The 12,807-nt window shown below is 41.9% G+C and overlaps 1 protein-coding gene across 1 annotated transcript; it reads right to left on the minus strand.

Moving 5' to 3' along the window:
• Nucleotides 1-298: 298 nt before the first annotated feature.
• Nucleotides 299-8,938, minus strand: ARL13A (ARF like GTPase 13A). Its single transcript, XM_040467257.1, has 6 exons — nt 8,863-8,938; nt 8,424-8,481; nt 2,790-3,139; nt 1,809-1,914; nt 1,084-1,271; nt 299-434 (listed from the first exon to the last, which is right to left on the minus strand). The coding sequence occupies exons 1-6, from the start codon at nt 8,919-8,921 to the stop codon at nt 299-301; spliced, it is 897 nt and encodes a 298-aa protein (XP_040323191.1). The 5' UTR covers nt 8,922-8,938.
• Between the last annotated feature and the right edge of the window lie 3,869 nt (nt 8,939-12,807).

Genomic DNA, 12,807 nt, shown 5'->3' on the forward strand with positions numbered 1-12,807 from the left:
AAATAAATAAAATAAAATAAAATAAAATAAAATAAAATAAAATAAAATAAAATAAAATAAAATAAAATAAAATAAAAGGATCATCTTCAATGCGTGGAGCTGGGAGCTGTAAGTCATCACTTCGATTGTCACAAAGCTCAGTAGTGTTCCAAGTTCTGTTTCCCCCAGAACATTCACCTTCCTCCATAGGTTCATCTAAAGCAAATGTTACTGATATGTTCTTTTTAGGCCTTAATCTTAAACCTTCTTTCTGTACAACAAGAAAATGGAGAAAAAAGTCAGTTGGTGCTCTGATAGTTCAGTGATTGGTCCCTTGGACAGTAACATTTAAAGAGCCATTTACCTGTAGGATTGGCTTTCGGGGCCTAGCTTCCATAGAGCATTGTCCTAGATGCTGTCTTTTTTCTTTTGACATTCCCATCCTGGTAGTGTGGCTGGGGAAGACAGGAGAGAAAAAGCAATAGTGCAAACAGACACACTTGAAGCTCCTTAATTGAATGCAGCTATTTCCCCATCCCTGCCATATGCCTTTGGACATTGAAAGGAGGAAAGGACAGAGCAAGAGGACATTTAGACCTTTTATTCCTCAAAACCTTAATCAACTCCTGTTTTCTTTTTTTCCTTTGTGTTCTTCTTTTCCATATTCCTGTTCTCTCTCATCTTTTCTTATTATCGGGAGGATCAGAGAACTGAAAGCAAAGAATGTGGGGTGGCTCCAAGACTTTCAGCCATAGAAGGTTTCCAATAAATTTCTTAAGTGGTTCCTGCTCCTTTTCTCCTCTGTGTGGCCCAACGAAACAACAGAAACCCTGTTTTGGAGAAGCTCTAATCCTAATAGGCTGGCTTTACCTTTATACAACTCATCCCACTAACATGACCACTCAAGTTGTGCTGAAGGGAGGGTATACCTCACAGTGTTGGAATGTTTGTGGTCATTGCTCTAGCCCCATTTGGGCCAGTGGATCTTGAGACATTGGTCAGCACTGCACAGAATCCAAACACTACCCAGAAGTTCCTGCATATGTTGAATATGGACTCCTGCATCTATTCTTATCAGTACACCTAATAGAGGCAGCTCAGTACCTGTCTGATGAGGGTCTTTCCCCAGAGCTTCTGGTGCCCTTGGAGGTTGGGATGGTTGAGGGGAGTGGCTGTCGGCGAGTACACAGCTCTTCATATTTATCCCCAATGGCAGCTAATAGCCAGTGCAGCCCTTCAATTATGGGCTGATGGTTCCCTCTTTGGAGGTTTTTGATGACTGAACAGGGTTCCTATGATAAAAAAGAGAAGAGAAGGCTGTAACCCAGGAGCCTGGGACCCCGGAGGCCCAAAGTCCTAATTATTATCATCCAAGAACAGAGGTACACTTAAGCTCTTCTCTGTCTAGAGAGGCTCTAAGACTTCCTAGGAGAGACTTAGCACTCACTCCTGAGAAAGTAAATGAAAGACAAATGTTAAGGTCTTTTAATAAGTTGTGGTGTAATGTCCTGGATGTCTGACCTTGGGCAAGTCACTCATAATCTCTGAGCCTTAGCCTCTTTATCCATAAAATGAAGTATCCAATACTGAAACTTCTAACTGTAAAGAGCTATTTTGAAGTCCTAATGAGAAAACAGATGTGAAGGTGTTATAAGAATGTGTTATTTACTGTCAGTGTCGAGTCAAAAATCATCACTGTAGATGTTGCCTGCGGGGGAGGCTTTGCCTGAGACCTGGCATATGTGGCTGATTATGGAATGGGCCCAGGGATGCATCAACTGGGCTCAAGAGGGTAAGGGAGGGGATGAAGGGGGTGGGTAGATACTTACCATTCGGCACAGGGACTTGTTATCATTCACTAGCCTTTCTAGGAATAGATATTCAATAATATCACAGGGTAGGAGGGCATCCTTCTTGTCCTGTTTGTTTGCCATGCTAGAGCAGGGCATAGGAGAGAAGGAGGAAACAGAAGAGGAAGAGTGTAACAGAAATAGAGTCCAAGGGCAAGCAAAGAAGGGAAAGAGGAGGAGAACCAATTCTAGTACAACTACTACATATCCAGGAACTAGCTTCAAAGACATAACCAATGAGATGAGTCAGAGATTTTTCCAGCCAACTCTCAGTGGAGGAAAGAAGAGCACAAATAATTTAATTCAAGATAATTCCCAGGCTTCATCTCTCACTTCCTCTACACTATGCCACAAAACTTTAATTAGAATTGCTAACCAGGATATGAACAGATTTGGAGTTTTTACACACTCTCCCAACCTTTGTTCATGCTTGAGTTGGGGGTGCTAATGAGGAATGAAAAAGGCAAAAATAGAGTGGGGGAGGAGTGAGGATTGATGGGCCACCGGAATTATCACCTTGGAATGAGTGCTAGTTACATAACTCTTGGGTAGTTAGCCAAAGGAGGAGTCCATTGGCATCAATTATACAAAATAAGGATTGTTTTCTGCTATCTTCTCAGGGCTAGAAACTGAAGCCAGAAAAGAAAAAAATTCAGGAAGGCAGTCTTCCAGAAGAGTTGAGGGAAGGGGGTGGAAGATCCAGATATTACTCTCCATTTCCCTTTGATGCTTGCCTTCAGAATTACCTTTGTATAGGTAGGTAACATGTTCCCCCATGGCAATATGTGATAGAAAGTGGCTCTTAAAAACAGCCCCCAGAGGACTGGCCCACTTCCCTTCACCGAGCCCAAGGGAGGAGAAGGTCAAGCTGGGTATGACAAAGGGACCACCCTTCCTCCATCTACTCTTCTGAAGGTACAAAATGGGAAGGGGAAATTGGTCACAAAAGCAGAGTCTTACAGTAGGATAGGTTTCCCTGCCACTCTTTTATCAGAGAGCAGATGCGTTAAGATGATCTTCACTTCCTGCATGCGTCCCAAGTCACTGGAATCCAGGACAAAAACAAGTCCGTGTGCCTGTGCATAGTAGTTCGGCCAGGTTTCTTGGCCCTTCATGTCTCCACTCAAGTCATAGATGGAAACTTCATACTCATGCAGTAGGAGTGTAGTCAATTCAGATTTCCTACAATTGTTCATCCTACTTGGAAGTACTATGCATAGGGGAAGAGAGGAGAAGCAACCACAAAGCAGGAATAGAGTTAGATGTGAGAATTTGTTAAGCAGTGATTTGAAGCTTGACCAGAGCCTTCCCTAAGGAATCCCACTGAGGCATCCTGCCATCCTGCTCACACTCACGGATTCATCTTCCTAAACCAGCACTTGGTCATGCTACCCTTTCCTGGCTCAGTAACCTTTGGTGAGTGCCCACTGCTCCCAGGATAGAATACACACTCCTTTGCCACCTAACCTCCCAGACCTGACTGGTGTCCACAGTGCTCCTGGTACACACCCAGTTTCTTCCTCTTTCTGCTCCTTGGCTCATGTTCTTCCCCCCCCCCCCCGCCCCCGCCCCCGGCCATTCCACAGGAATGTCATGCTTTGTCTTGTTCTGGGCCTTCAGAAGATGCTATTCCCACTGCTTAGAACACTCTTCCGTTACTCTTTATTTGGTTAATGCCTTTTAAAAAATATATCAATTTAGGGGCACCTGGGTGGCTCAGTTAATTAAGCCTCCGACATTGGCTCAGGTCATGATCTCACAGTTCATGGGTTCAAGCCCTGCATCAGGCTCTGTGCTGACAGCTCAGAGCCTGGAGCCTGCTTCATATTCTGTGTCTCCCTCTCTCTCTGCCCTTCCCCCACTCATGCTGTGTCTCTCTGTCAAAAAATAAACATTAAATAACTTTTTATAAATAAATAAATAAATAAATAAATAATAAAATATCAGTTTAGGGACACCTAGGTGGTTCAGTTGGTTATGCATCTGACTTGAGCTCAGGTCATCATCTGACAGTTTATGAGTTCAAGCCCCGCATTGAGCTCTCTGCTGTCAGCAGGGATCCTGCTTTGGGTCCCCTGTCTCCCTCTCTCTCTCTGCCCCTGCCCTGCTTGCACTCTGTCTCTCTCAAAATAAATAAATAAACCTAGTTTTTTTTTCCTTTTATATCAATTTAGATCTTGTTTTCTCTAGAAAGTTTTCCCTCACACCACTATCCCCTAGTCTAGACAGGTGTCTTTCTTCTGGGCTTAACCACTCTCACAGCACATATTCGTGTTAGAAATTTTATGATTTTGTTATGTGAGTTATAAACTACAACAGGACAGGAATCCTTTCAGTTTCATTCACTATTATACTCATGATGCTGAGCACAGAAGGTGGCATACAGCTAGCACAAATGAATATTTGTTCAATGGATTTTGATGAATGAATGAATTAATTAATGAGTGAGTGAATGAACAAGCGGCCCTTCTCTCCCACCCATTCTTCAAGGCCCAGCTCAAGTAGCACTTTCTTTAGGAAGCTTCTCTGACCTATCCAGCTCTCACTTCTCTCTTGTTGAGCACGTGGTATATTAAACTTGTTGTTAACCTCATTCTGTGCACGTCCTATGTTCCCACCTAAAATATGAGCTCTGTCATGGCGGGGCTCTGCATTACCTTACATACAGTAGGTGTTCAACAAATGTTTATGGTGCCTGTTACTGTGGCTACAAGTATGAAGTTCTCTTCCTCATATCTCCTCCAAGAAACCATCCTAACTCAGATACATTTACCATTTCAAGGCTATTGCCAGAGCATAGTATCCCATAAGGCATTCCATACCTCTTACAGCTCTCATAGAAATGCAGTTCAAAATGACAATCTTTATACACATTTCAGTCTTTTGAACTGACAGTCCTGGCCTAGCTCTCTCCCCACATTAGTACTAAAGTGATTTTATAGATGCTATACACTCATACCTGGAAGTTCTCACACCAACATTGGTAGCTTATTTATATATAGTCTTAGACCTACCTGTGACATTTTTCCATGGCATTGCAAGAATGAGTCATTTAGCTGAGAAGTTAGTAAGATGCTTTCAGATCTTTGGAAATGTATGATTACACACACATTTACATGTATGTGTGTGTGTGTGTGTGTGTGTGTGTGTATTATTATCATTACATTTTAATGTGATCTTATAATTCCTGTTTTCATGTCAACCATCTTTTTTTTTAAGTTTATTTTTGACAGAGAGAGAGAGAGAGAGAGAGAGAGAGAGAGAACGAGTGGGGGAGGGGCAGAGAGAGGGAGACACAGAATCTGAAGCAGGCTCCAGGCTCCGAGCTGTCAGCACAGAGCCCAACGTGGGGCTCAAACTCATGGACCACAAGATCATGACCTGAGACAAAGTCGGATGCTCAACCAACTGAGCCACCCAAGTGCCCCTCACCTTTTTAATTATAGTTTTCAGATAACATAGTTTTCAGTTACAACTTTGGTGTGATATTTGCTATGTCTGCATTAGACTACTTAAAAATAATGAGTGAAACTAAAGGTAATTTTCAAATCTTGTTTCCTGCGTCCAAGCAAGCTTTATATTATTTTTTTCCTGTCAGAGCAAATCATTTCCCCTAGATTTTTTTTCCTTTTACTTGAAAACTTACCAATTCCTTCAGTAATGCAATGTATTGTTGGTGAACCTTAGAAGCCATGAGAAGTTGTTCCCTGATAATTTACATTTCTCTTATTTTCTCTATTAATTTATAAACTCCCTGAATACAAGTACTGAGTGTAATTCATCTCTGTATCCCTAGAAGAGTATTTCATAAAGGATAGTCTTGGGACTGTCTGCTTCAGAGTTACATGGGGGTGATTGTTAAGTTCTACTTTATACCAAATGAATCAGAACCTCTGTGTTTGGGACACTGGCATTTGTATGTTTAACAAACTCCTTTAGTTAAGAAAATCCCCAGGTGATTTTTCTGCACTTCAAAGCTTGAGACCCACTGCCGTAGAAAGCAGTGAAACTCATGCCTGTTGTGTCTCAGCATCATCTGGTGCACTTGTTAAGATTTTGAATCTGTGGGTCCACCCAGACCAAAGTAACTGAACCTCCAGGCACCTGGATCAGTAGGTATGAAATCTCTCCAGGTACTTCTGAATTTTGGCTCTCAGTACTCACTATGTTCCGTGATCACCTGTGGAGCTTTTAAAACCTAAGACGCTAGGCCTCATTCTTTGAAGGTTTGATGCCATAGATCTGGGGTGGGGCTTAAGCATCCTTTTTTTTTTTTTTTTAAGCTCCCCAGGTGACTGAATGTATAGCCGATTTGAGAGGCACTGCTCTAAATGCCCTCATCTAGGGCATCTGCTTGTGCTCATGTTGGGGGTTTCTTGCCCCACGTGACTATGCCAGACAAAAAGTTATAGTGAATGGTATCCTTGAAAATAATGGCTTATGTCCCAAAATATTTTATAGCTGGAATCATCAAATGTTCACACAAGTTATGACTTGTAGAATGGAATTTCTTTCCTAGGCTGTTGTCTGTTCTTAACAATCATAAACATTTGCAGGAGCAGGTGAGGTGATCTATTGTATTTGGGTACAGAGCAACCTACTAGATTGACTCTGGTTGTCCTGCATGGACAGAGATGGCCTGAGACATTCTTCACAATGTGAAATCAGTAGCACTTTGCTTCTTGACCATTAAAAACTATTCTTTGAATGAAGTTACAACCATAAGCCTATTGGTTTATGAATCAGCCCCCAAGTTAGTCACCAGCCACAAGGCAAGTTATACAGTAACGCATTAAATAGACTACAGGCTTTTTCCTCTAGGAATTAGGATGAAAAGCAGGTACTATTCTCACAGACAAAATAGTACATGGCTAATTGCAGATGAATGCTTCCCAAAGCTGGCTGGCCATCAGAAACACCTGGGAAGTTTTTAAAAAATAGATTCCCAGGCCTCACCCAGAGTGGATGGGAATCTAGGGGTGGGGCTGAGTTGGGGCTCTGAAAATTATCCCCACTTTTATCAGTAATCTTGTGATTTATCTTGGCTCCTTGATTTTCCTGCTACTGTTTACCTTTTTTTTTCTTCATTTTTCTGCCTATCAGAAAGTTGGGAGAGACAGGGAATCCATTTTGCTGCCTATTAGGGGAAAGGAGGGGAATGGAGAAGTTGTAAAGAGGCAATATGTTGCCTGAGGAGAATGGTGGAATGGGGCAGAACATTCATTCCACAAATACTTTTTGAGTGCCTGCCTGACAGTACTAAAAGTACAGACTAAAGATACAGAGCTGAAAAGATCCATTACTTCTTAAGGGGCTCACAGTCTAGGGGATGGATTTACTGTTGTACAGTGATGTGTCATAAGTGCATGATAGAGGGAGGCACAGAATAGAGTGGGATCTAGGAAGGAGGTGCTGAGCATTAGGGGTAGCCCAGGTCACACTGGGGTCAAGCTTAAGCTTGTGACTCAGGGCATTTGATTAAGCAGTTAGGTATTGGAGCGAATGAAATGCTAGGTAATGAGATAGCATGTAAAGAGTGTGTGCATGTGAACTAGAATGGTATGATCACAGAAGAATGGCAAATAATTTGTTTTGGCTCTATCAGGGAGCATATGCAGAGAGCATGGGAAATGAAATTGGAGGAGAAGTCAGGGGCCAAATCGTGGAGGACCTTGTATACTGCTAACGAATTTAAGTTTTGTTTTGATAACATTGGAGAGGATTGAATGGTTTTGAATAAGGAAGCTCCATGATCAGGGTTTTGCATTAGGTCTTTCAGGCAACCATGTGGATTGAATACTGGGGGTGGAGGACAACTAGAGATGGCAAAATCAGCCAGCAGGCAGTTACTGTGGTTCAAGGAAATTGATGCAGACTTCAAGTAGACAAGTAGTAGAGGAGTCAAGTTAGCCCTTTCCTGTATCTTGCTGAGAGCCCAGGTTATATAAAGTTCAGCCACATCATCATGCCCCTTCTTTTATTTAATAAACATTAATGGAGGGCATCCTATGCTGGGATCCCTGATTGACTGGTTAGCAGTTAGATGGGTCTTCACAACTAGAATAGTAGCTTCCTGAAATTCTGTGTAACTTCTTCTTGAAGTGTCAGGGTATTAAACTGGAGATCTGGTATTAAAGTTGCATGTCTCTGAACTGACAACATTTCTCAAGCTCCAACCCTCTATATTAACTGTCACAAAGAGTTTCATGTTATTAAACTTCTTCATCATCCCACACTTGTCTCTCTTATCTAGACCAAATTCCACTTTAATTGAGTTCTGAAACTAGACACTGTTTCAAACATGCTATCCTTTATAATTGACTGCAGTACTTAACATAGTTTGAGCTCATTCACACTACACTATGAGAGGACCTTCAATTAGGATATCTTATAAAGGGAGAGGTGACAGACATTACATAAACAGGCTGATAATACCCAACGAGAGGAGTGTGTGTGTGGGAAGTGTTTATCTTCAAAAGAGCAAAAGAAGGAACCTGAGGGCCATGAAATACAGCTGAGAAGGAATGGTTATTTCATTGGTCTCTGGGGCCCATGGGAGACCTAAACTAGTATCTAATGCTCTTAATTCCTTACCTCCACAAGAACAGTTTTGCCTGAGTTGTCTAATCCAATGATAATGATGGTCACATTCCTGGAAATGGAAAAGAAAAATGAGCCAAGGCCTTAAAAAGCACTGTTCGTTCTCAGGAGAAACAAAGAATTCTACTTTTCCTTGATTGACTGAGGCTCTGCCTGTCGTAGTCCCAATGCATGTACCATAAAAAGCACACCCAAGGTGGTATAAAGTGGTATGGGAACCCCTTCCCAAAACCTCTAAGGATACTTTTCTTCCCTGATTTACTTGCCTTGTAGAATTGGCCATCCTCCCCCAAACTTGTCTCCAGTCTTGCAGATGTTGCTTAGTCACTTTCCTTCATAATATATATCATGAAGATTTGTCCCCTGAGGGACTGTGGAAAGATATGTTGGAAGAAATGGTGGAATAGGTCTAGAGAAATAACTGCAAAATTACCTTTGTGTCTCTTCAGCTGTCTTTAGCTGAGACCAGCAGGATGTCAATAGCCGGAACATGATTCAGCTTGGTTCTTTAATATTAAGTGAAACAAGTAAATGAAAAATAAGCCCCATTATTAGCACTGAACCTGTCAGCTTATGAGTACACAGGTGCCGATAAACAACAGAAGTCCGTAACTTCATTCTATCCAATCTTGTCTATAAATGTCTTAGAGGGAGAAACTGGTTATTCTCAACTCCACTGATAGGTACCTGCAAAGTGGGGGATTTCTTATTAAAGCAACCCACCATGGGCATGATAACATCAGGTGTGGCCTATTTCTTCAGTCATAGTTCATGTCTGTTAGGAATATCTTCATTCAATCCTGGATGGGGACAGGGTATGCGCTGATGCCTTGGAAAAGAATCACATTAGATTTCAAGTAGAACCTATTGGGAGACCTAGTCTAAGTAACAACAGTACATTGGGCTTGGTTCTCTTATTGTTTCTGCTTCAAAAATGTGGGTGTTGGTGACCCAGTCTCATAGATTTCATACAATTTCTAGTGCTTTAAGAGACCTTGGAAATCGGGACACCTGGATGGCTCAGTCGGTTAAGTGACCAACTCTTGATTCATAGTGGCAGGGTCAAGCCCCACATCAGGCTCTGTACTGAGGGTAGAGTCTGCTTGGGATTCCCTCTTTCCCCCTCTCTCTGCCCCTCCCCTGTTCATGCTCTCTCTCTCAAAATAAATGAATAAGCTGAAAAAAAAAAAGAGACTTTAGAGATTACCTAGTCTAATAGATTTCAAACATCAGTCCATGTGCCTCACTCTCAAAGATTCCAGAGAGCTGCATAAGCTCCCCAGGTGATTTCAAAGTGCATCCATATTTGGAAGTCATTGCCTAAGTAAAAAGGGCAATTTAGATAATCACTTCAAGGTTTATCCATGTTGTAGCATATATTAGTATTTTGTTCCTTTTTGTGGTTGAATAATATTCCATTGTGTGGATATACTACATTTTGTTTATCCATTCATCAGTTGATATTGCTTCTACTTTTTGGCTCATAGGAATAATGCTGCTGTAAACATTTGTGTACAAGCTTCTGTATGGGCATATGTTTTCAGCTCTCTTGGGTATATACCTAGGAGTCTAATTACTGAATCATATGATAACTTTATGTTTAACCTTTTGAGGCAGTGCCAGACTGTTTTCCAAAGTGGTTGCAGTATTTTACACTCCCACCAGCACTAGGGGAGGGTTCCAATTTCTCCACATCTTCACCAACACTTGTTGTCTTTTTGTTTATAGCTATCCTAGAGGGTGTGAAGTGGTATCTAATTGTGGTTTTGATTTACATTTTCATAATCACTAATTACATTGGAGCCTGGAGCTGGGGGAAGTGCTGCTTGGGTTAGCAAATACTTCAGATGGGATTTGCTTAGCTATCTAATGAGCACAGTGCATGTCCAACTTATCAATGGATAACTCAGCAGGGTTCTGCAGAATCATTCACTATTTTGGAGAATTGCTATCCCCAAATAGAGACTCACACTTCATGGCATTACTGAGAGTACAATTTATTCCCTAGGAAAATCACTTGCCTCCCCATAAGGACCCCCTGGAGAATGGCTATGGCTCATGCCAAATGAAAGGGAAACCTTATATATGGCCTGTGATCAAATCCAGCCTTACTCCTGCTTTGCTTATGAAGCTGATAAGACCTAGAGCCTGAAACACCAGAGCCTGATTGCCTGGGTTCCATGATAGCTATCTCCCTTTGAGATGAGGCCAGTAGCAGCTTCATGTCTAGTTCCTGATAATTGGCAGAGCTTCCTAGCTTGATCTCAGGCTCTGTGTATTTGTTAGTGCCACCAAGAAAGGTAAAACTGACATCACACAAGTTTTTCCTCAAGGACTCATTCTAAAGAAGGATAAATAAATAGGATAACTGAGGAAGAAAACAATTAGACTAAGGGTTCCCAGTCCTTTCTTTCATTTCCAGTATCTCTCCTATGTATCCTGGGATGAAATCACCTAAATTAAATGTTCAGATCTCTTATCTGTAGAATGGAGATAATGATATATTTTGCTTACCTTGAGGTGGTTAATTATTTATCTGATTGCAAGTTGGTTCTTTTTGTATGAAAGACATAAGATGTGTAGAGTAATAGGAAGGTGTATTTAGCTTCATAGCTTTCTTGCCAGATTAATACAGCTCAGTTGCCTGCTTATGAGGGGTAAGGCAATGGCCTAACAATGGCTGTCAAGGTTCTGATATATGTATGGCAACCACTGCCTGGTTCATAGCAACCAAACCCACATCTTCCTATCTTGTATGATTACAGCTTATTACTAAATTAACTTTTAGTCATCATGGGTTTTTTTTTTTTAGTTTACAAAGTATTTATATATTGTATACAAAGTATATATTTATTTATATAGAACTTAGTATGTGCCAGCACTCATTTAAGCACATTATACATATTAACTCATTTAATCCTCATTACAACATTGACAAAAAGTAGGGGCTATTGTTCTTACTTTTTGGAGATGAGGTTCACAAAGAATTTATTTTCCCAAGGTTACCCAGATAGTAAGTGGTAAAGCCAGAATTCACACCCAGATGTTCTGGCTTCAGGGTCTGTATCTTAGGTTAAAGGTCTCCACAGGCTGAGTGAGATGATATCAGGTACCAGAGAAACCGCCTCTGCTCTGAGCCTATCTCTTCTGGTCAAACTGTATCTTATTCATTTTTTTAGTGAAATTTTTAAAAATAAACTTCAGGAGAGGGAATTAAGATGGTGGAAAAGTAGGGGGGACCGGGATTGTCCTCGTCCCCCAAACACAGCTGTATTGAGGTCAGATCACTTGAAACACTCAGGAAATTGATCTGATGAGTGGCAGAAGGAGCTCCACAGGTGGGGGGAGGCAGCTTGTCAGGATTGAGGTGCGTGTATGTGAATTGGAAGAGATAAAATGGCATAGGAATGGAGGAAAGGGAACACTTTCTGTGGAGAGACAAAAGGGAGAGAAAGAGGGGTTGTGAAAGGGCGGCACTGAGTTAGCACAAGAGGAAAACCTCTCTGGACCATGGACTGGGAAGCAAGAAATATAGAGAGTGCCAGTTTCTTTTTTGCAAACAGCCTTAGGAGCTGAAACTCAGAGGTTTGGAAGTACGTGACTTTCTCCTGACCAAAGCTGGGAGCCTTGGCTCGTGCTTCTGGGGAGTAGGGAGCTAGCCTGGAGTGCATAGCATGGTGTGTAGCAATCTCAGGGGTGCACAGGGAGAGAACAGCCCCCTTCCTGAAGTATGCTTAGGAAAGTGTTAATTGCCTCCCCAAGGACAAAAGATCCTGCAGGTGCCAGCCAAAGGCTTTTTATCAACAGGAAACAGTGGCTCTACTCTGGAAAAGGGGAAAGGAGCCCCACTGAGCTGGGTCCTTTAGGACTTTGGGTTTTGAATCCCAGCTGAGTGCCTAGAAGGCACTGTGGAGTGGGGTAAACTGACCGCTCTTGCGGCTCTGTGAGGCCTGCCTGAACAGTGTGGTTTGAGACGCTGTACTCTCCTCCAGTCCAGGGAGGAGAGATTGGGGTGTCGCTATTTTTCTCAGCAACAACATAGTGGGACTTCAGAGAGCAGCACAGTGGCCCCAAGTGGAGGCTGGACCCACTTACACCAAACTCCTCCCCTCCATGCCTGGCAACAGCTTATCTACTAGAGCAAGACTGACCCAACACAGCCTGCCTTTCCTCAAGATCAGCACAGCCATGGGTCCCAGGTACCAACAGACAACTGTTTTTTTTGTCTTTTTTTCTTTTCTTTTCTTTTCTTTTCTTTTCTTTTCTTTTCTTTTCTTTTCTTTCTTTCCTTATTCTTTCTACCCTCTTCTTTTTTTATATTTGGAATCAGGCTCATAGTTTCTGATTTGGTTTTGGTCAATTCTTATTATATATATAA

This window comes from Herpailurus yagouaroundi, unplaced genomic scaffold (genome assembly GCF_014898765.1).
Source record: "Herpailurus yagouaroundi ecotype Mexico unplaced genomic scaffold, PumYag 67383, whole genome shotgun sequence".
NCBI lineage: Eukaryota > Metazoa > Chordata > Mammalia > Carnivora > Felidae > Herpailurus > Herpailurus yagouaroundi.